At 45.7% G+C, this 25177-nt stretch overlaps 1 protein-coding gene across 5 annotated transcripts in view; it reads left to right on the top strand.

Moving 5' to 3' along the window:
- LOC124114175 (nuclear pore complex protein Nup214-like) overlaps positions 1 to 23227 on the top strand; it is a 41808-nt gene extending 18581 nt beyond the window's left edge. Inside the window, exons 10-28 of one of the 5 annotated variants that reach the window (XM_048388901.1) lie at positions 414 to 569; positions 1716 to 2018; positions 2665 to 3318; positions 5093 to 5235; positions 5815 to 5964; positions 8450 to 8718; positions 9523 to 9696; positions 9798 to 9952; positions 11414 to 11497; positions 11766 to 12019; positions 12547 to 12859; positions 13233 to 13541; positions 15872 to 16051; positions 16836 to 17901; positions 18744 to 18812; positions 19255 to 19562; positions 20042 to 20225; positions 21631 to 22002; positions 23042 to 23227. In XM_048388901.1, coding sequence (XP_048244858.1) covers positions 414 to 569; positions 1716 to 2018; positions 2665 to 3318; positions 5093 to 5235; positions 5815 to 5964; positions 8450 to 8718; positions 9523 to 9696; positions 9798 to 9952; positions 11414 to 11497; positions 11766 to 12019; positions 12547 to 12859; positions 13233 to 13541; positions 15872 to 16051; positions 16836 to 17901; positions 18744 to 18812; positions 19255 to 19562; positions 20042 to 20225; positions 21631 to 22002; positions 23042 to 23075 — 5177 coding nt within the window. In that variant the 3' untranslated portion in view covers positions 23076 to 23227. The remainder of the gene's footprint in view (positions 1 to 413; positions 570 to 1715; positions 2019 to 2664; positions 3319 to 5092; positions 5236 to 5814; positions 5965 to 8449; positions 8719 to 9522; positions 9697 to 9797; positions 9953 to 11413; positions 11498 to 11765; positions 12020 to 12546; positions 12860 to 13232; positions 13542 to 15871; positions 16052 to 16835; positions 17902 to 18743; positions 18813 to 19254; positions 19563 to 20041; positions 20226 to 21630; positions 22003 to 23041) is intronic. The other 4 variants (XM_048388902.1, XM_048388903.1, XM_048388904.1 and 1 more) reach the window with 4 other exon arrangements.
- Positions 23228 to 25177: the final 1950 nt, after the last annotated feature.

A 25177-nucleotide genomic window follows, 5' to 3' on the forward strand; every position in this document is an offset into this window, starting at 1 on the left:
GCACTTGTCCTGTAGTCCTTGCCAAACTGCCCAATAGTTAAGGTATCATAAGGACTAGTAGAAATTTGTCATTTTTAAGAGTTTTGCTATATGTTATCATTATAAGGACTAGTGGACTAAAACTGTTAGTTTCTACCGCTGCGCATGGGTGTGACCCTCGCCCTTTCGTGGAAGACATTGATACAACTTGGTAGGCTCCCCCTTCCTCATGGGAATGACCCTGGCCCTGGGGTGTCAGACATTGATACAACTGGGTAAGTCTTCCTTGTCCCACCTGCCCATTGGTGAGATGTGACCCCCTCCTTGCATTGACTTGGCGTTTCAGATGAAAAGGAAGTACCCCTGCCCCCTTCCCAATGAGCTGACACTCACACTGAGGGGCCTAATATATATGATTGTTGTCTCTACTCCAGGTGATAACAAGACTCATCCCCCAAGCCCGATCCTGTTGATGTTGTCAACTGATGGCCTCCTGGTGCCCTACTACCTGTTAAACCATAACAATGGTGCCCCCAGCCTCACTGTGCCCCTGGAGCAGCTCACATCAACCGGGGCACGCACATCTACAGGTAGGTAAACGTCAGCGCTAGTGCCCCCTGGAGCACGCACATCTACAGGTAGGTGAACCTCAGCACTAGTGCCCCTGGAGCACGCACAACTTCAGGTAGGTGAACCTCAGCACTAGTGCCTCTGGAGCACACACATCTACAGGTAGGTGAACCTCAGCACTAGTGCCCCTGGAGCACACACATCTACAGGAATTGAACCTCAGTGCTAGTGCCCCTGGAGCACACACATCTACAGGAAGTGAACCTCAGTGCTAGTGCCCCTGGAGCACTCACATCTTCAGGTAGGTGAACCTCAGCACTAGTGCCTCTGGAGCACGCACATCTTCAGGTAGGTGAACCTCAGCACTAGTGCCTCTGGAGCACACACATCTACAGGAAGTGAACCTCAGTGCTAGTGCCCCTGGAGCACACACATCTACAGGTAGGTGAACCTCAGCACTAGTGCCCCTGGAGCACTCACATCTACAGGTAGGTGAACCTCAGCACTAGTGCCCCTGGAGCACACACATCTTTGGGTAGGTGAACCTCAGCACTAGTGCCCCTGGAGCATGCACATCTACAGGTAGGTGAACCATCCATTCATCCATTCATCCATTCATTCATTCATCCATCCATCCATCCATCCATCCATCCATCCATCCATCCAATACAAAGTTTCATTCAGTTCAGCTTGGGTCTTAATTGGGTCACAACAGGCTTTTTGCTTGGTAGCTGTTGATTGGTTCAAACTGGTGACAGAGCTTGGTGGATCTTGTATGGTTCACAAGGGATTGTGCTTGTGTATCAAGCCAACCAACCACATTTGGGACAGTAAATACTCTAAAGAGCTGTATAGTTTCCAGAGGTTTGAAAAATTGTTTTGTTCAAGTTTTTAAATTTAAATGAAGCAGGGATTTATGTAGGTCATGTGTTATGAGCACTGATTTGATGGCCTGGTCGAGGTGACTTATAGGTCACTGATAAAAGGAAGAGGAAAAAGTTTGAATGTTAAAATACCTATGCATTTTAGAGAATAATAACTTTAAAAAAGTTTGAACAATATTACAATTTATTCCAAATTTGCATGCTGGCAGTACTAAACTTGTACTTAGTTTGTAATCCTGGGTAAACGACAGACGTGTATATTGTCTGCTGCATCTGTTCCAGACGCCCTCCAGCCTTCTACACCAGGATCAGCCATGTTGGGAGCACAGAAGTTGAGCCAACCTGTGTCGACCTTGGGTCAAGGGTCAACTCTGCCCAAGACAGGAAGCTCATTCCAGTTCGTACAGAAGGCCCCCACTACGGCATCAGACACTCCAGGAGCCTCCTTGTTCTCGCAGCCCAAGACAGGATTGGACACACCAGGAGCATCCTTGTTCTCGCAGCCAAAGCCATCCTCTCTGCCGACCACTGGCAGCTCTTTCCAGTTTGTGACGAAGCCCAGTCAGCCGACACCTGACATGCCAGGTGTGTGTTGGGTGTGGGGTTTGGTGTTGGGTTCTGGGTTGGGTTCTGGGTTGGGTTGTGGATGTGGTGTGTGTATTTGGAAATAGTGGGTGTGGGTGTGGGGTTGGGCATTGGGTTTTGGGTGGGGTTGTGGATGTGGTGTGTTGGTGTACGATATGGGATGTGGATGTGGGTGTGGGTGTGGGTGTTGGGTGTTGGGTGTGGGTGTGGGTGTGGGTGTGGGTGTGGGTGTGAGTGTGTGCAATTCATGGTCCAGACTTGTGTCCCTTGGGAACACCGGTAACCTATCATCGTGGGTTAGAATCCCTGTTCATCCCATTCACATTATGTTTCTAGGTTTGTCAGAACTATAACCATGCTCATGGGTTTCACAAAAGTGGTAAATGTCATGCATTACTTTGGGCTTTCCTCCCACATTAACCTGACATGCCATGACATAACTCGAATACTGTCATTAAGCAGCATTTAATCCAACTCGCTCGCTCGCTTGCTCGTTCACTCACTCACTCGCATGCTGAGAAATTTTAGTAGACTTGGGCTACAGACTAGTGGCTAAAGTCACGGACAGTCACAATGACTTTCATAGTTATCCCTGCGACACAGTTACTTCCTGCTTGTCAGTTCATGCTTTGTTATTTGTTGACAGGTCGCCAGGCCTTCACACCAGTCGTCACTCAGGTAGCCAATGTGACACCTGCCTCCGGCAGTCAGAAAACAGGGATGCCCTTCACGCCATCATCCTCTGGGGCACCGACAGCCTTCTCTCCTGCCACCACCAAAGTACAGGTGCTCTCTACACCCTCCATTGGCACCAAGTCTGTGTTCGGGGGAAACACAGGAGCACTTGACCTTGGTGCAACCAAACCTGATGCAGAAAAAGCAGCGACATTGCCGTCTTTTGGGTTCAGCACCGTGCCGTCCACGACTTCATCGAACACTGCTGGAGGGGTCAGTGGGTTCGGTCAGCCAGCGGGCAAGTCCATGTTTGGGGGATCTACAAGCTTTACCGGTTTCGGTTTCCCCAAGCCTCCACCTACAACAGCCCCAGCTACCTCTGCTGCAGCTGCACCGACTGCAACATCGACACCAGCTGCTGCTCAAGGTGTAACATCAGCAGGATTTGGAGGGAACACCTTCACTAAACCCACAGAATCTTTAGCACAGAAAAACTCAACAGGGGGATTTGGTGGGTTTACCATGGGTCAGACTGTCACACCCATCCCAGCCCCGGGGCGGTCTCCCCCGTCACAAGCCCCACCCTCGCTCCCACCAAACTCACTACCCCAAGCCTCTAGTAAAGGTGAGGTCATGTTCATTCTTTGCACGATAATGTAAATAGAGTTGTTTGAGTTCTCTCCAGTATATAATCAGCTGAGCTTTGTCACAAGATTCCCATCCCTGACATAAGGTTCTCATCCCCAACATAATGTTCCCATCCCTGACACAAGGTTCTCATCCCCAACATAATGTTCCCATCCCTGACACAAGGTTCTCATCCCCAACATTATGTTCCCATCCCTGACATAAGGTTCCCATCCCCAACATAATGTTCCCATCCCTGACATAATGTTCCCATCTCTGACACAAGGTTCTCATCCCCAACATAATGTTCCCATCCCTGACATAAGGTTCCCATCCCTGACACAAGGTTCTCATCCCCAACATAAGGTTCTCATCCCCAACATAATGTTCCCATCCATGACATAAGGTTCCCATCCCTGACATAAGATTCCCATCTCTGACATAAGGTTCCCATCCCTGACATAAGGTTCGTATCCCTGACACAAGGTTCTCGTCCCCAACATAATGTTCCCATCTCTGACACAAGGTTCTCATCCCCAACATAATGTTCTCATCCCTGACATAAGGTTCCCATCCCTGACATAAGGTTGTCATCCCCAACATAATGTTCCCATCCCTGACATAATGTTCCCATCCCTGACATAAGGTTCTCATCCCCAACATTATGTTCCCATCCATGACATAAGGTTGTCATCCCCAACATAATGTTCCCATCCCTGACATAAGGTTCCCATCCCCAACATAATGTTCCCATCCCTGACATAATGTTCCCATTTCTGACACAAGGTTCTCATCCCCAACATAATGTTCCCATCCCTGACATAAGGTTCCTATCCCTGACACAAGGTTCTCATCCCCAACATAAGGTTCTCATCCCCAACATAATGTCCCCATCCATGACATAAGGTTCCCATCCCTGACATAAGATTCCCATCCCTGACATAAGGTTCCCATCCCTGACATAAGGTTCGTATCCCTGACACAAGGTTCTCATCCCCAACATAATGTTCCCATCTCTGACACAAGGTTCTCATCCCCAACATAATGTTCCCACCCCTGACACAAGGATCTCATCCCCAACAAAATGTTCTCATCCCTTACATAAGGTTCCCATCCCTGACACAAGGTTCTCATCCCCAACATAATGTTCCCACCCCTGACACAAGGATCTCATCCCCAACATAATGTTCCCATCCCTGACATAAGGTTCCCATCCTTGACACAAGGTTCTCATCCCCAACATAATGTTCCCATCCCTGACATAAGGTTCCCATCCCTGACATAATGTTCCCATCCCTGACATAAGGTTCCCATCCCTGACACAAGGTTCTCATCCCCAACATAATGTTCCCATCCCTGACATAATGTTCTCATCCCTGACATAAGGTTCCCATCCCTGACATAAGGTTGTCATCCCCAACATAATGTTCCCATCCCCAACATAATGTTCCCATCCCTGACACAAGGTTCTCATCCCCAACATAATGTTCCCATCCCTGACATAAGGTTGTCATCCCCAACATAATGTTCTTATCCCTGACTCAAGGATTGATCTATTTGAGTCATATTTGTATGAGGGGACAGCCCTAGCTAGGGTTTCCAATGTGCCACATTTCAGTACTAGATCTACACAATTGGGATACAGTGACATGCATTATCAGTCACAGAGCCTGACCACCCGATTTTGTTGCCTCTTGCAACAAGCATGGGTTTCTGAAGATAATTTCTAACCCAAATATTCACATGAATATAGCAATGTATGTTGATGTTAGCAGGTGTGACGCTGGGAGTAAAGAGAGACATCGAGGAGGAGGCAAGGCAGTCAGAGGAGGAGGCACCACTACCGCCACCGTACGAGAAACCCTCGGTGAATGAGACAGTGGAGAGTACGTTTACCAGGTCCATCATGGAGGAGGTAAGATGCATCTTGTGTTGCAGTGTACAGTCTGTGATATCATCCACAGCTGTGTATAGTGATGTCATATATGGTCATATAATGTCAAGCTGTATGTACAATGTCTTAATATCATTGCATAAGGCTAAAAAATAATAATCTTGGTTCTCAGGCACTGCCAACATCATCATAAAGTCTGCCACGCATTTCTTTTTTTATTTCCATTTTCAATTTAATTTTTTTTTCCTTATACTTAAAAACAATGCATCCAATATAACATACTGTTACTTCCCTTAACATGCTCACTGCTTTACTGCACATCTCGTGTTATGGTCATGGCGTTAATAGGAGTTTGTATGCTTGTTTATGTAGGGAGGCCCTTTCCAAGATTTATGGTACACAACTGTTTATTTGGTTACATACTAGTTTGAACAACCAAAAGATAAAAAAGCAGCTGCCGGGACTATTTTCTATAAAAGTCATTGCCTGAGAACCAATTCTTTTATATTTTTAAGCCTAATATCACAACACTGCCTTTGCAAATCCTTGTATCCATTTGTGTCCCTGCTAGTGCCTACACAGATTTGATCTGTGTTGTAGATGCAGCACTTTGAGAAGGAGCTGCATGATCTGAAGCTGAGGTCAGGCAACAGTCTGAAGGAGGTCGGCACCAGGAAGGAGATGCTGGACCTGAGACGAGCAACAGAGGACATGGCCAAGTTCTGCCACGACATCAAGGAGAATACCAAGGTTGACAGTCGGTTCCTCCAGCTGTACCCTTTAGCCTCCAGGGGATCCAGTCATCTTCCCCTACACCTACCCCTAGCTCTAACCCAACTGGAGATCCAGTCATCTTCCCCTACACCTACCCCTAGCTCTAACCCTACTCGGGATCCAGTCATCTTCCCCTACAACTACCCCTAGCTCTAACCCAACGGGGGATCCAGTCATCTTCCCCTACACCTACCCCTAGCTCTAACCCAACTGGGGATCCAGTCATCTTCCCCTACACCTACCCCTAGCTCTAACCCTACTCGGGATCCAGTCATCTTCCCCTACACCTACCCCTAGCTCTAACCCTACTCGGGATCCAGTCATCTTCCCCTACACCTACCCTCAGCTCTAACCCAACTGGGGATCCAGTCATCTTCTCTTACACCTACCCTCAGCTCTAACCCAACTGGGGATCCAGTCATCTTCCCCTAGACCTACCCCTAGCTCTAACCCAACTGGGGATCCAGTCATCTTCCCCTACACCTACCCCTACCTCTAACCCTACTCGGGTTCCAGTCATCTTCTCTTACACCTACCCTCAGCTCTAACCCAACTTGGGATCCAGTCATCTTCCCCTACACCTACCCCTAGCTCTAACCCTACTCGGGATCCAGTCATCTTCCCCTACACCTACCCCTAGCTCTAACCCTACTCGGGATCCAGTCATCTTCTCTTACACCTACCCTCAGCTCTAACCCAACTGGGGATCCAGTCATCTTCCCCTACACCTACCCCTAGCTCTAACCCTACTCGGGATCCAGTCATCTTCTCTTACACCTAACCCCAGCTCTAACCCAACTGGGGATCCAGTCATCTTCCCCTACACCTACCCCTAGCTCTAACCCTACTCGGGATCCAGTCATCTTCTCTTACACCTAACCCAGCTCTAACCCAACTGGGGATCCAGTCATCCTTCTGCCCCTTCAGGCTTCCAGGGATCCTGTCTTCTATCAATAACCCTTTAGGCTTCCATGAGATGCAGTTGTTTACCCCTACCCCTACCCCTACCCCTACCCCTACCCCTTTAGGCAGGATTCCAGGAGATGTAATTGTCTACCCCTACCCCTTTAGGCTTCCAAAGATGCAGTCGTCTACCCCTACCCCTTTAGGCTTCCAAAGATGCAGTCATCTACCCCTACCCCTTTAGGCTTCCAAAGATGCAGTCGTCTACCCCTACCCCTTTAGGCTTCCAAAGATGCAGTCGTCTACCCCTACCCCTTTAGGCTTCCAAAGATGCAGTCGTCTACCCCTACCCCTTTAGGCTTCCAAAGATGCAGTCGTCTACCCCTACCCCTTTAGGCTTCCAAAGATGAAGTCGTCTATCCCTACCCTTTTAGGCTTCCAAAGATGCAGTCGTCTACCCCTACCCCTTTGGGTTTCCAAAGATGCAGTCGTCTACCCCTACCCCTTTAGGCTTCCAAAGATGCAGTCGTCTACCCCTACCCATTTAGGCTTCCAAAGATGCAGTCATTACCCCTACCCCTTAGGCTTCCAAAGATGCAGTTGTCTACCCCTACCCCTTTAGGTTTCCAAAGATGCAGTCGTCTACCCCTACCCCTTTAGGCTTCCAAAGATGCAGTCGTCTACCCCTTCCCCTTTAGGCTTCCAAAGATGCAGTCGTCTACCCCTACCCCTTAGGTTTCCAAAGATGCAGTCGTCTACCCCTACCCCTTTAGGTTTCCAAAGATGCAGTCGTCTACCCCTACCCCTTTAGGCTTCCAAAGATGCAGTCGTCTACCCCTACCCCTTTAGGTTTCCAAAGATGCAGTCGTCTACCCCTACCCCTTAGGTTTCCAAAGATGCAGTTGTCTACCCCTACCCCTTTAGGTTTCCAAAGATGCAGTCGTCTACCCCTACCCCTTTAGGCTTCCAAAGATGCAGTCGTCTACCCCTACCCCTTTAGGCTTCCAAAGATGCAGTCGTCTACCCCTACCCCTTAGGTTTCCAAAGATGCAGTTGTCTACCCCTACCCCTTTAGGTTTCCAAAGATGCAGTCGTCTACCCCTACCCCTTTAGGCTTCCAAAGATGCAGTCGTCTACCCCTACCCCTTTAGGCTTCCAAAGATGCAGTCGTCTGCCCCTACCCCTTAGGCACCCAGGGAATCCTGTCATTTACCACTACCCTTTAGGCTTTCTTAGTATCCAGTCGCCTAAGGCGTCACAATTTTATAATCACAGGTTTTAATCCCAGATTACCTCTGATTACGACTCTAGATTTTTGTCAGAGCTCATTGATTTAACCAAAGTGGTAAATATCTAAGGCCTGCATCACACTTTCCTCAATGTTTTTCATGAAGTACTGATATAATTATGTACCTTTCTTACTAAACACAGCTGTGATACAGCTGTCTTACTAATACTGCTGTGATATTCCTGCCTGATTACATACTGCTGTTGTTTAGCTGCCTTATTGAGTACTGTTACATAGCTGTTGTGTAAGACATTGCTGTCCCGACTACAGGAGCAGAGCCGTGAAGTCCACGACCACAAGTCGCTGTGTCTGGAGCTGTTTGCGATGGCGGAGGAGTGCCGGGTGCGTCAGGAGCGCAACGATGACCCCAAGTACCACAAGCTGTTGAGGTCACGGGCCCTGGACCCAGCCAGTGCTGATAAGCTGAAGCAGCTCCAGGCCCAGTATCAGGCCCAGAGTCAGGGCCTGGTTGAGGTCGACCTGATCCTGGACCAACAGTGGGAGGAGCATCAGGACCGGAAGAAGGCCATCAAGGGGAGGTCAGTCTGTGTGAAGGGGAGGTCAGACTGTGAAGGGGAGGTCAGTCTGTGTGAAGGAGAGTGTGAATAGGTGGTACATCTGTGTGATATGGAGATCAGTCTTTGTAAAGGAGAGGTCAGTCTGTGTGAAGGAGAGTGTGTGAATGGGAGTCCAATCTGTGTGGGAGGTCAGTCTTGTGTGAAGGGGGGGTCAGTCTTTGTGAAGGGGAGGTCAGTCTGTGTGAAGGAGAGAGTGTGAATGGGAGGTCAGTCTGTGTGAATGGGAGTCCAATCTGTGTGGGAGGTCAGTCTGTGCGAGTGGGAGGTCAGTCTGTGTGAAGGAGAGTGTGTGAATGGGAGGTCAGTCTGTGTGAATGGGAGGTCAGTCTGTGTGAATGGGAGTCAAATCTGTGTGGAAGGTCAGTCTGTGTGAATTGGAGTCACTCAGTGTGAAGGGGAGGTCAGTCTGTGTGAAGGAGAGTGTGTGAATGGGAGGTCAATCTGTGTGGGAGGTCAGACTGTGTGAAGGAGAGTGTGTGAATGGGAGGCCAATCTGTGTGGGAGGTCACTCAGTGTGAAGGGGAAGTCAGACTGTGTGAAGGGGAGGTCAGACTGTGTGAAGGAGAGTGTGTTAATGGGAGGCGAATCTGTGTGGGAGGTCACTCAGTGTGAAGGGGAGGTCAGACCATGTGAATGGGAGGCCAATCAGTGTGGGAGGTCAGTCTGTGTAAATACGGGGTCAGTCTGTGTGAATGTGTGTTTCAGACTGCAAGCACCCAATTAGGACATAGCTTACTGGTTGCATGTGTTATTCTATTGTTTTAGACTGCAGGCCCCGACATCGGACATGGTCTACCGCGCAGTGAAGAGCAACCACAACCTGATCCACACTCAGAAGACGCAGCTGGAGAAGCTGCAGGAGAACCTGAAGAACCTGCAGCTGTACAACCGCTCGGCAGACTGGCAGAACATGTCCATGTTCCGGACAGACACCTCCAGGTAATACCGTGTTCCCTTCCTCCGTCTGTGTGTTCTGTGTACATCCAAACATGTCAGAACTCAGGTGTCTAATCTTTGCTTGTGTTTGTACTTGCTTCTAGATCCCCGGACATCACATCCCTGGTCAACTCGCTGGGGAGGGGGAGTGCCCAGCCCGGACTTTCCCTGGCAGGATCTGTGTCCCCGGAAAAGACTGCACAGCTGAGACAGTTCCTGGCCCAGCGAACTGTACCCCGCATCAGATCAACCAAGCCAGGTATGTTGAACCATTCCTGTATCCTGTCAACCAAGCCAGGTATGTTGTACCATTCCTGTATCCTGTCAACCAAGCCAGGTATGTTGTACCATTCCTGTATCCTGTCAACCAAGCCAGGTATGCTGTACCGTACCTGTATCCTGTCAATCAAGCCAGGTATGTTGTACTGTACCTGTATCCTGCCAACCAAACCAGGTATTTTGTACCGCACCTGTATCCTGTCAATCAAGCCAGGTATGTTGTACTGTACCTGTATCCTGTCAATCAAGCCAGGTATGTTGTACCGTACCTGTATCCTGTCAATCAAGTCAGGTAGGTTGTACCTGTATCCTGTCAATCAAGTCAGGTATGTTGTACCTGTCTCCAGTCAATCAAACCAGGTATGTTGTACCATGTACCTGTATCCAGTCAACCAAACCAGGTATGTTGTACCACGTACCTATATCCAGTCAACCAAACCAGGTATCTTGTACCTGTCTCCAGTCAAACAAGCCAGGTATGTTGTACCTGTATCCTGTCAATCAAGCCAGGTATGTTGTACCGCGCCTGTAACCTGTCAATCAAGCCAGGTATGTTGTACCTGTCTCCAGTCAATCAAACCAGGTATGTTGTACCATGTACCTGTATCCAGTCAACCAAACCAGGTATCTTGTACCTGTCTCCAGTCAATCAAACCAGGTATGTTGTACCATGTACCTGTATCCAGTCAAACAAGCCAGGTATGTTGTACCACGTACCTGTATCCAGTCAACCAAGTCAGGTATGTTGTATCATGTACCTGTAGCCCGTCAACCAAACCAGATATGTTGTACCGTACCTGTATCCAGTCAAACAAGCCAGGTATGTTGTACCTGTCTCCAGTCAAACAAGCAAGGTATGTTGTACCACGTACCTGTATCCAGTCAACCAAGTCAGGTATGTTGTATCATGTACCTGTAGCCCGTCAACCAAACCAGATATGTTGTACCGTACCTGTATCCAGTCAAACAAGCCAGGTATGTTGTACCTGTCTCCAGTCAAACAAGCCAGGTATGTTGTACCATGTACCTGTATCCAGTCAAACAAGTCAGGTATGTTGTACATGTCTCCAGTCAAACAAGCCAGGTATGTTGTACCACGTACCTGTATCCAGTCAACCAAACCAGGTATCTTGTACCTGTCTCCAGTCAAACAAGCCAGGTATGTTGAACCACATACCTGTCTCCAGTCAACCAAGTCAGGTATGTTGTATCATGTACCTGTAGCTCGTCAACCAAACCAGATATGTTGTACTGTACCTGTATCCAGTCAGCCAGTCACTGGAAATGAGTTGTGGTATGTCATGATTTCTGAGGCCTTCTAGAAATGGTGTTGAATGGGCTGATTCTGTTTTAGCAAATACTTACAAACACCTTTGTACTTTTTCTCTGATGTTGGGGATTGAGACATTCCTATATATCTGTCTGTTTCCTGATGTTTCAGGGAATCTGTCCATGTCGAGGATCGTAGCAGCCAAGGGACTCCGGGAGAAACTGGAGGATGTTCGAAGTCCCCGATCCTCCCCTGGTATGTACTCGACTCACTAAGAGAGTTTTTGCTCCACTGTCTGGTAGTCATGGTAACTACAGAGATGTGGCAGACATTGTTTTTTTGAGTAATAGTTATCCCCAGCCATGAAGTGTTCTAATATACGTCCGCTTCTCAATGGTGACAAATTTCCTCCCAAAATATTATATACTCAGCAGCCAATGTGGTTTTTAAATTACTTGCATCTAACTTGTGAAGTCCTAACAGTTTGTCATAATTATGAATGTAAACACAATGTGTTGGCCAGGTGGTGACCAGACCACGCCCCTTCAGCTGGTGCGCCCTAGAGAGGAGTATTCTGACCCCACAGGAGGCCGCACAAGGTTCCTACCGACCGGTCAGGGCAACTTAAAGAAGCTCCCCCCTACCAACAACAATGCCATCTCACAGGCGAGATCTCAAAGTGACCTTCACCCTGCCAGAAGTGTACAAATAACAGCAGCCATGAAGAACAACAACAGCAGAACTGACTCGCAGCAAAGGGGCTTCGGGGGTCTGGAGGTTAGTGTTTGATGAATCCCCGACCAATCACCAAATTTTCACCTTATCACCAAACCTCAACCCCCATCACCAAACCTCAATCCCATCACCAAATCCCCACCAAACCCCTACCACATCACCACACCCCCATCCCATCATCAAACACTCACCCCATCACAACAACCCCATCCCATCACCACACCCCATCCCGTCACCACACCCCATCACCAACCCCCGCCCCATCTCAACACCCTCACCCCATCACCAAACCCCACCCCATTACCAAACCCCCAACCCCATCACCACACCCCCACCCCATCACAACACCCCCACCCCCATCAACCCCCTTTCACAACACCCCATCACAACACACACACACCCATCACCCATCCCCCACCCCATCACAACACCCCCACCCCATCACAACATGAGAGAAACAGGCCTTATGTTTGTAGTTTTCATAATCTAGAATGTCTTTCCTGTGAAAGCAAGTGAAGATTGGAAATGTAACTTGAAGCTTGTAGTAATCAGTTAACTTCTTCTGCCAGCCTGTCTACAGGAACACAGGTCGTGGAGTGAGCTCGGAGGAGCTGACGTCGGCGATGTTGCGTATGAAGGAGACTCTGACTGCGACATACTCGGGTGGGGGTCAGCATCCAGACGTGGAGGACATCTCCCCCAGCTTCACTCCTGAGCTAGAGAGTGATGAGCAAGAGGGTCTCACAGAGGAGGATGAGGGGGAATATGATGACGAGGAGGACGATGATGATGAGGAAGAGGCTGGATTTGGTGTAGAGTACTCCCTGGAATCCCGAACAGACGCATCTGGGGACAACGAGCAGAACCAGCACAAGCATAGAGGTAAGGAAATCAAAAGGATTTTTTTTTGTGAATTCATGAAAGTACAACCCCAACATTTATTTACAACTGATTGTTTTCTCTTTTACTTTTTTTTCAAAACAATTGATATAGAAGACATGTTGGGCAATATGACAGCATTGGAGGACTAAATAATACCAATATATCTCAATGCAAATTTAGTATTTCTGTCAATGTCAATGAGTTGTTATTATTGGTATGTTACTTTAAGCATTTCTGGGTGACCTTGACACATTCAACATCATGTGATTTGAATGATAGAATTCTAGTAATGTGTAACTGACGAGCACATTAATGTGTAGACTAGTTTTCTCTGTATGTATAACTCTTAATCTGAGAGTGAACTGTCATCCAGGTTCTGCCGGCACCCCTCTGTCGTCCCTGCACTCAGCTGTTCCCACAGATCAGAAGGCTGGAGTCAGCAAGAACCTATTTGGTGGATCAAAGACCTTCATCTCCGATCAGCTGTCGACTGGCAAGCTCTCCACAAGCACTCCAGCCATGATGGCTAAACAGCCCAGTAATACACCACCAGTCCCAGCTTCAGGCTTTGGGTTCAGCACCGAGCTGGGAGCGTCAGGACTCGCTGGCAAATCTTTGTTTGGGTCTGGATCTGCTGGAGATCCCAGAGTGAAAACACCAGACGTTGATGCATGTGCTGAAGGTAGCATGCTTTGATAATATACACTGATTACATGATAATATACACTTTACATGATGATGATGATAAACATTGATGATGATGATGACAATGCACAGAGATTGATGACAATGCACACATATGATGACAATACACACAGATGATGACAATGAACACAGATGATGACAATGAACACAGATGATGACAATGAACACAGATGATGATAATGCACACAGATGATGATAATACACACAGATGATGACAATACACACAGATGATGACAATACACAGATGATAATGCACACACATGATGATAATACACACAGATGATGACAATACACACAAATGATGACAATACACAGATGATAATGCACACAGATGATGACAATACACAGATGATGACAATGCACTTTGAGAATGACAATACACAAATGATGACAATACACACAGATGATAATGCACACAGATGATAATACACACAGATGATGACAAGGCACACAGATGATGATAATACACACAGATGATGACAATACACACAGATTATGACAAAGTACATAGAGGATGACAATGCACTTTGAGAATGACAATGCACAGATTATGACAAGACACAGATGATGATAAAACACACAGATGATGACAATACACACAGATTATGACAAAGTACATAGAGGATGACAATGCACTTTGAGAATGACAATGCACAGATTATGACAAGACACAGATGATGATAAAACACACAGATGATGACAATACACACAGATGATGACAATGCACACATATGATGAAAAGACACAGATGATGATTATACACACAGTTGATGATAATACACACAGATGATTATAATACACACAGATAATGACAATATACACAGATGATGACAATACACAGATGATAATACACACAGATGATGACAATGCACACAGAGGATGACAATACACACAGATGATGACAATACACAGATGATAATACACACAGATGATGACAATGCACACAGAGGATGACAAAGCACTTTGGGGATGACAATCCACAGATGATGACAATACACACAGATGACAATACACAGATGATAATGCACACAGATGATGATAATACACACAGATGATGACAATACACACAGATGATGACAATACACACAGATGATGACAAAGCGCATAGAGGATGACAATGCACTTTGAGGATCACAATGCACACAGATGATGACAAAGCACATAGATGATGACAAGACACAGATGATGACAATACACAGATGATGACAAGACACAGATGATGACATACACACAGATGATGATAATACACACAGATGATGACAATACACACAGATGATGACAATACACACATATGATGAAAAGACACAGATGATGACAATACACAGATGATGACAAGACACAGATGATGACAAGACACAGATGATAATGCACACAGCTGATGATAATACACACAGATGATGACAATACACACAGATGATGACAATACACACAGCTGATGATAATACACACAGATGATGACAATACACACAGATGATGACAAAGCGCATAGAGGATGACAATGCACTTTGAGGATCACAATGCACACAGATGATGACAAAGCACATAGATGATGACAAGACACAGATGATGACAAAACACAGATGATGACAAGACACAGATGATGACAATACACACAGATGATGACAAAGCACATAGATGATGACAATGCACACAGGTGAAGATAAAGCACATAGATGATGACAATACACAGATGATAATGCACACAAATGATGACAATACACACAGATTATGACAATGAACACAGATGATGAAAATACACAGATGATTACAATGAACACAGATGATTACAATGAACACAGATGATTACAATGAACACAGATGATGAAAATACACAGATGATTACAATGAACACAGATGATTACAATGAACACAGATGATGACAAAACACACAGATGATGACAAAACACACAGATGATAAAATACACATATGATGACAATGAACACAGATGATAATACACACAATATGACAATGCACACAATATGACAATGCACACAGATGATTTCAATGCACACAGATTAGGACAATACACACTGATGACAATGCACACAGTTGGTGACAATACACACATGATGACAATACACACAGATGATGACAATTCACACATGATGACAATGCACACAGATGATGACAATACACACACACACATGATGACAATGCACACAGATGTTGACAATGCACACAGATGGTGACAATACACGCAGATGAAGACAATACACACAGATAATGACAATAGACAGATGATGACAGTGGAATGAATGGACTCAGATAGAAGATGATGCTAATTGTGATGCATGTTATGCCATCAGATGAGGCTACGGCAGGCAAGATCCAGGCCAAGGGTTTCAGCTTCTCGACAGCCCCTTCCACCACTGCATCCACAACAACAGCATCCACCGCCCCAAGTGGGTTTTCCTTCACTGTGCCAGGGGGGAACGCTACTGCCACCAGTGGTGCCGCTGCTGCCGGGGGATTCTCTTTTGGTGCCAGTAAGTCTGCATTGCCTTCTCATTGTAGGATACCATGGAGACCAGGGTCGAATTATGTTACCAGCACTCTTGATCTTGTTTTGTTTGTTTGTTGTTTAACGCCGCAGTCAGCAGTATTCCAGCTATATGATGGTGGTCTGTAAATAATTGAATCTGGACCAGACAATCCAGTGATTGACATCGTTAGCATCAATCCATGCAATTGAATACGATGACATGCATCAACCAAGTCAGTGAGGCTGACCACCCGATCCCGTTAGTCACCTCTTATGGCAAGAATGCATTGCCGAAGACCTATTCTACCCCGAATCTTCATGGGTCCTATATCTTGTAGTAAGAGATGAGTAAATTGAATCGGGTGGGCAATGTCTGTGACTAGACAGATTGTGTGTCATCATGCCCAGAGTGTAGGATGTTGCTATTGAACGTTTTCAGTCACTGGTCTGCCTGGACAAACTGTCATGTTATAGCTGGATTACTTATGACTGCATCATTTACAATGGTGACTCTATCTATTGATGTGATTGTTGGCTGGCTGGTGAAACAATGTTACAAAAAGCTTTCTTCAAAACTCATCTTAGGCGGAGGCAATTCTAAAATCTCTTCACATATTAAAAACAAGAATAACCCCAAAGTTTTAACTGTGTTGCCTGGTTCAAACAAGGTTTGTGACCTGTTTCTCCTCATTGTCATGAACGTCACAGATCATGCTTAACTTCTTATGGTTACATTCTCTGTTATCAAAAACACAACATTTGTAAGTTTGGATATGTTTTGTTCACAGACAGTGGCATATTTTCCAAGCCATCGACTGAGACAGAAAAGCCACAGTCAACATCATTCTCAGCGTTTGGGGGAGGGACATTCGGTGGTAAGAGTGACACCACCACCACTACCACTCCCAGTGTCACATCTTCTGTCTCAGCAGCGGCAGTGACAGCAGCCCTCAGCAGCAGTCTACTGGCTGCCCTAACTGATACTTCCACAACATCCACATCAGCAGCGTCTGTAACTGCGTCTGCTGCACTAGGGAGCAGCCTGCTTGCAGCGCTGACTGACGCTTCGTCTACTGCACCCCAGGAAGCTGCCGCAGCTCTCAGTAGTTTCAGCTTCAAGCCTGGTGACTCTCCGTCACAGCCCACTCAACAAGGCAACACCTCACTGGCAGTCAGCGGCGCCACTACAACAGTATCTACATCGGCAGATACACCCGCCACAGCTGTTACTGCAGCAGCATCAAACCTGTTCGGCTTATCTTCTGGTGGATTTGGTCAGCCGGCCAAGTTTGGGGGTAGTCCTCCAGGTGGCGCCACCACAACCACCACGACTGCCCAGTTTGGGGGCAGTGCAGGGGTGTTTGATTCTACAGGCCCGACATCGTTCGGCGCCCTGGCTACTACTACCCAGGTGTCCAGCACTGATGACACAACAACCACCTCGACAACATCAGCCACGGTCACCAAGTCCTTGTTTGGCACTACACCCACAACTTCAGCAAGCACCGCTGCCTTTGGACAAACAGCAACAGCATCAACTGAAGCAGCAGCAACTCCATCCCAAGCGGCTGCAACAACAACAACAGCAGAATCTACTGGTTTTGCATTTGGTAGCTCATCTTCCACCACATCTATATTTGGTGGGAGCTCAGCAGCCAATACTTCATCGGCATTTGGTGGCGGAACAGCCACGACAGGAGTGTTTGCATCATCCACAGCTACTACAACAACTCCATCTGTCTTTGGGACTACAGCGCCAGGAACAGCCACGTCAGGGTTTGGGTTCGGACAAAATACAACAGGGTTTGCCAAACCAAGTTTTGGCCAGTCGCCAGGTTTTTCCCAAACATCAAGGTAACTAGGTTGTGTGTGACGTCCTTTTATGATAAAAACACGTTCTTTTACTTATGTACATATTTTGAAAGATCAATTTAGGTTTATATTGTAAAAAGAAATCCTTAAAAAATAAATGTTATAAGAAAAATACAAACATAATGTGTTCAAGATTCACATAGTTAAAGTCAATCTCATTAAAATCAGATCTTAATTCTCGCTGCCGCTAAACAAAGATCTGAGGACATCCCATTACGGGTCACGTCAGACCGACCTTTCGCGAACTCTGACCGACCAATGGAATTATTGACAAGAAGTCGTCAGTAGCCAATCAGAAGGCAGGTTTCTCGTGCTTTACGGCACTAATTTCAAATTGGCGACTACACTTTGAAACATATTTTGACAAATTCTTGCTTAAAAATTTGAAACCTGAACAAAAGAACATTCTCGAATGGCTGATATATGGTCTAGATTGTATAGATTCAGTCGTTAAGCCCGTAACTATCGTTCGGAATACCCAGTTTTAAAGTTTTCGAGGCTGCATGATGAGCTATCACATTCCGACTGTCACTTTCATGATCTGGTAAGCGACGCTATGATTGGCCGAATGAAAGGTCGTCCTGACGTGACCCCTAATGGGATGTCCTCAGATCTTTCTTTAGCGGTAGCGAGAACTAAGATCTGATTTTATTGAGATTGAGTTAAAGTTAAAGCATATTTTTCACTCTCTTTTTAAACTTTAGAGCAGATTCATCCAGATTGGTGACGTATCAGATGATGTCACCCTGACTCAGCTGGGTTAACCGACTATCTTAACTTGACTTCACATAAAGACCATAACAGATCAATAATGTCTGTTTCAGTTTTGGCGGGGGTTCTGGAGCTTTTGGTGCTGGAGGTTCTGTGTTTGGTCAAACAGCGACCACCACAAGGTGAGCTTACAACATTATTCTTTGGTTGCTTGGTTTGTTGTTTAATTCCGCACTCAGCAATATTCAAGCTATATGACGGCGGTCTGTAAATAATCGAGTCTGGACCAGACAATCCAGTGATTAATATCATGAGCATCGATCCACGCAATTGGGACACGATGACATGCATCAACCAAGTCAGTGAGCCTGACCACCCGATCCTGTTTGTTGCCTCTTACGACAAGCATAGTCGCCATTTAAGGCAAGCATGGGTTGCTGAAGACCTATTCTACTCCAGATCTTCAGAGTCTGGACTCTGAGTGGATAACACTTCCTGGACACTAAGTCTATTGATCCTTAGTTTGTCAGTACTATACCTAAACTCATAGGTTTGCAAGTAGTTAATGTTGACAATAAGTATCACACGACTAAGTCACTTACATGAAGTTCTTTTCCTTTCCAGTTCTTCTGCATTTGGTCAATCTACAACCACCACCACTGCCAGTTCTGAGGCAGTGGTGTTTGGTGGGGGAGGAGGAGGGCTGTTTGGGGGTCTTGGTGGGAAACCCAGTGCAGATAAAGCAAATAAAAACGTGTTTGGGGGAGGGACATTTGGCACCACCGACAACACCCAGAACACTGGTCTCTTTGGCAACGCTGGATCGACATCTTTTGGCGGCAAGTCCGATGGAGGGTTTGGGTCTGGAGGCGGATTCAGTGGCGGAAGTGGCGTGGCAGCAACAGGGTTCGGTGTTGGGCAGAGTACACAGGGTAAGTCAGCTGTAGATACTTGGTAGCAGTGGTCAGACAGTCCACAGGGTACACCAGCTGCAGGTACTTAGTAGCAATGATCAGACAGTCCACAGGGTAAGTCAGCTGTAGATACAAGGTAGCAGTGGTCAGACAGTCCACAGGGTAAGTCAGCTGTAGATACAAGAGAGCAGTGGTCAGACAGTCCACAGGGTAAGTCAGCTGCATATATACAAGGTAGCTGTGGTCAGACAATCCACTGGGCAAGTCAGCTGTAGATACAAGTTAGTGGTCAGACAGTCCAAAGGGTAAGTCATCTGTATTGTGTATATATACAAGGTGGCATTGGTCAGACAGTCCTCAGGGCAAGTCAGCTGTTGATACAAGTTAGTGGTCAGACAGTCCAAAGCGTAAGTCAGCTGTAGATGCTCTCTCCCTCTCACTCTCTCTTGGATATTGGACAGACAACATTATAATTGCAAACCGTCCTCTGTTCACAGCACCTGCAGGGTTTGGGGGTCAGCCCTCATTTGGTGGGAGTCCGTCCCTGGGTACTTCTTCGTTCGGTGGAGCACCTTCATTTGGCAGCCCAGGGGGAGGCTTTGGGACCTCTGCAGCGTTTACCAGCCCGGTCGGCACCACTGCAACATTTGGTTCAGCTGGGGGACAGGGTGGCTTTGCCAGGTGAGGATTCCACCCCTTACAGCTGCCATGGTTTACTGCATGATGATCACAGTATGATACAAGTTGTCTTCGGGGTCACACTGTATGATACAAGTGGTCTTCTGGGTCACAGTATGATACAAGTGGTCTTCTGGGTCACACAGTATGATACAAGTGGTCTTCGGGGTACACAGTATGAAAGAAGTGGTCTTCAGGGTCACAGTATGATACAAGTGGTCTTCTGGGTCACACAGTATGATACAAGTGGTCTTCTGGGTCACACAGTATGATACAAGTGGTCTTCTGGGTCACAGTATGATACAAGTGGTCTTCTCGGTCACACAGTATGATACAAGTGGTCTTCTGGGTCACATTATGATACAAGTGGTCTTCAGGGTCACATTATAATACAAGTGGTCTTCGGGGTCACACTGTATGATACAAGTGGTCTTCTGGGTCACAGTATGATACAAGTGGTCTTCTGGGTCACACAGTATGATACAAGTGGTCTTCGGGGTACACAGTATGAAAGAAGTGGTCTTCAGGGTCACAGTATGATACAAGTGGTCTTCTGGGTCACACAGTATGATACAAGTGGTCTTCTGGGTCACACAGTATGATACAAGTGGTCTTCTGGGTCACAGTATGATACAAGTGGTCTTCTCGGTCACACAGTATGATACAAGTGGTCTTCTGGGTCACATTATGATACAAGTGGTCTTCAGGGTCACATTATAATACAAGTGGTCTTCAAGGTCACACAGTATGATACAAGTGGTCTTCTGGGTCACAGTATGATACAAGTGGTCTTCAGGGTGACAGTATGATACAAGTTGTCTTCTGCTTCACACAGTATGATACAAGTGGTCTTCGGGGTCACAGTATGATACAAGTTGTGATACTGTGGGGCTCACAGTATGATAAATGTTGTCTGTGGGTCTCATATAATTTTAATGACTTTAAAGAGCCATAACTTCATACTCCATCAAGATGGAATTCTTCCTGAAACATGTGGTATTTGAACCTTAAAACTGAAGCACTGACGAAGTAAAACAAACATCAAAAGTTATACAAGTTGTCTTCTGGCTCGCAGTATGATACAAGTTGTCTTCTGGGTCAAAGTATGGAACAAGTTGTGTGTTAGGCTCACAGTATGATACAAGTTGTCTTCTGGGTCAAAGTATGGTACAGGTTGTGTGTGGGGCTCACAGTATGATACAAGTTGACTTCTGGGTCAAAGTATGGTACAAGTTGTGTGTGGGGCTCACAGTATGATACAAGTTGTCTTCTGGGTCAAAGTATGGTACAAGTTGTGTGTGGGGCTCACAGTATGATACAAGTTGTCTTCTGGGTCAAAGTATGGTACAAGTTGTGTGTGGGGCTCACAGTATGATACAAGACTTCTGATGTTTGACTTTTGTTTCAGTTTTGCCAGTGGGAACAGTCCAACATTTGGAAACATAGCTCAGTCCAGTGCACCATCATTTGGTAACCTAGCAACAAGTACAGGAGGAGGCTTCGGTGCAGCCGCAGGAGGATTTGGGAATACTGCAGGGGGATTTGGGAGTCCAGCAGGAGGATTTGGGAGTCCAGCAGGAGGATTTGGTAGCCCTGCAGGAGGTGGATTTGGAGCAACTCAACCCACTGGTGGATTTGGAGCAACTCAACCCACTGGTGGATTTGGTGCCACACAGCAAGGGGGTGGATTTGGTGCCACGCAGCAAGGAGGTGGATTTGGAGCCACACAGCAAGGAGGTGGATTTGGGAGTCCTCAGCCTGGAACTGGGGGAAACTTTGGGTAAGACACTATCACATGTGAGAGGCGTGTACGATGAGGTCAACTCAGATGAAGGAGTTATGTCAGTCTGTCAGATGTTCAGGGTAGGTGGTGCAGACATTAGCCACTAGTCTGAAGCCAGAGTGTAGTAACATTTGTTGCGGTCAAGTAAGTTCAGCTAATGATAGTCCAGATCATATTGTATCAATATATCAACTTCTGATACTTCAGTAGTATGAAAACTCGGCCTATCATGATGCATCAATTTGGTCCCACCCCTAACTATTATAGGGTAGACCGCTTCAATACCAGGTATGTAACCATGGTAACTCGAAAGACCTGCAAGGAGCCTCATACCAGCTGCTGCTTCCCTCACACATGGCAGCCAGTCTCCATGAAACCTGGCACAGTGTACCATTCCTCATCACCCTGGGCCCTTGACTCTACTAGCCGGAACTAGTCACTTGGCATTATTTTCAGTAGCTATCAGTATGCTTCTTATTGTGGCAGTTTGCAGCGATTGGCTGGGTTTTTTTCATTTGTTTCAATAAAACGTCAGCTCTGGACCAAGTATCTTTCATCATCAGGTTGTGTCATTCTTTGACCTAGCTATCATATGTATTGTTTCATTACTTGTATTGTCTCAACCCTATACATGGTTTGTTGTTTTACGCCGCACTCAGCAATATTTCAGCCAAATGACTGCTGTCTGTAAATAATTGAGTCTGGACCAGACAATCCAGTGATTGATATCATGAGCATCGATCCACGCAATTGGGATCGATGACATGCTTCAACCAAGTCAGTGAGCCTGACCACCCGATCCCGTTTGTGGCCTCTTACGACAAGCATAGTATAGTCGCCTTTTACGGCAAGGATGGGTTGCTGAAGACCATTCTACCCCGAATCTTCACGGGTCAAGTGATTTGGTAATGTAGTAGTAATCATGACATTGTGTCTCATTATAAGCTTATTAACACATCAGATGAGGGGCCAGAAGTGACCATGTAAAAGATGGGAGAGTTGTAAAAAACAAGTGTCAAATCTTTTCTCTTTCCAGGTCCAGTCCACAGTTCACCAGCTACAGAGGCTAGACAGGATGTACAGATGTGTGTCTCACGTGACTGCATGCCTACAAGTGGGATAACAGAGACTGCAAGGATATGTTTTGGACCTACTTCTATTACAGTCAATGTGAAATGTTGAAATGAATTTTCTACTGAAATAAAAAGATTATTATGTTAAAGCAGGTTTTGTGTACTTATATGTATTGTATTGTCCCATCCCACAGGAGTGTTGCAGCTGTCACGACACATACTAGAACACGCACAGACTGTTGTAACTCCCATACAGGAACATTAACTGTGGTAACTCCCATACATTAACATAGACTGACTGTTGTAACTCCCATACAGGAACATTAACTGTGGTAACTCCCCTACATTAACATAGACTGACTGTTGTAACTCCCCTACATTAACATAGACTGACTGTTGTAACTCCCATACAGGAACATTAACTGTGGTAACTCCCAAACATTAACATAGACTGACTGTTGTAACTCCCATACATTAACATAGACTGACTGTTGTAACTCCCATACATTAACAGAGATTGACTGTTGTAACTCCCATACAGGAACATTAACTGTTGTAACTCCTATACAGGAACGTTAACTGTTGTAACTCCCATACATTAACAGAGACTGACTGTTGTAACTCCCAAACATTAACATAGACTGACTGTTGTAACTCCTATACAGGAACGTTAACTGTTGTAACTCCCAAACATTAACATAGACTGACTGTTGTCCCTCTTAAACATTAACATAGACTGACTGTTGTAACTCCCATACAGGAACATTAACTGTTGTAACTCCCACACATTAACATAGACAGACTGTTGTAACTCCCATACAGGAACGTTAACTGTTGTAACTCCCAAACATTAACATAGACTGACTGTTGTCCCTCTTAAACATTAACATAGACTGACTGTTGTAACTCCCATACAGGAACATTAACTGTTGTAACTCCCAAACATTAACATAGACTGACTGTTGTAACTCCCATTCAGGAACATTAACTGTTGTAACTCCTATACAGGAACGTTAACTGTTGTAACTCCCAAACATTAACATAGACTGACTGTTGTAACTCCCATACATTAACATAGACTGACTGTTGTAACTCCCATACATTAAAGGGGAAGTGTACACGCAAAAATCACTTTCTTTCTTTTTCTAAACAAAACGCAATTTTAGAATTAGTTAGTATCTGTGTTTGAAAATATACGCTCATTTTTTTTCACAGTGAACGTAGGAAGCTCACAATAGTGTTAAAATGATATATCGTTATGAGGCCTTCGTTTTACGAGCGAAATAGGCCTGAGTTATCCCCCTTAGATTATGACGTAATTGGTGCCAATTCAACTGGGTCCCTGTCTATTCTCAACGCAAAAGATATCAAGGACCAGTTTGCGGTGAAAACAACATGGTCTACGACACACTCCGGCGCAGTGGTGACACAATTCTGGCTGGCATCTGAGACGCTAGAATCACAAAACTGTACCTACACCACGTGAAGCGGCTCTAACAAAGCATGATGACGTCATAATGTTTGTCAATTGGCACCAATGACGTCATATTGCAAGGGGCATAAGCCATGGTGTTTTTGTTATGGAAATAGAACACTTGGTAAATGTGAAAAATATAAATCGTTTTAATGCAAAAAATATGTTAATTAAATATGATGTTTTTATATTTTTGTCTATGACACTTCTATGTTAACACTTTTAATGTGGAAAAAGTACAAGAAAAATTGGTTCATTTCCGTGTGAACTTGCCCTTTAACATAGACTGACAGATGTAACTTCCATACGGAAACATTAACACAGATTGTGGTAACACCCATACATTAACAGACTGTCATATTTCCCATACTCTTATGACATTGTTTACTTGGTAGTCTTGTTAGTTGTCATGCAAAAGAAATTTATGTCTTGCAGATGCCTTCATTTATTGTGCTTTCTTTCACTTATTCACTAAGTTTTGTTATAGATGGGTATATATGGAGCTTAAACACAACACAGATTATGTTTTGAAAGATTCTTACACCAGAGTTTAGAGGGGGACTGTATAATTGTCTGATATAAAGCTTTCCCTAGATGGCACCTGGTGGGGTAGGTTGGGGTGGGA

This window comes from Haliotis rufescens, unplaced genomic scaffold (genome assembly GCF_023055435.1).
Source record: "Haliotis rufescens isolate VD_foot unplaced genomic scaffold, xgHalRufe1.0.p SCAF_8, whole genome shotgun sequence".
NCBI lineage: Eukaryota > Metazoa > Mollusca > Gastropoda > Lepetellida > Haliotidae > Haliotis > Haliotis rufescens.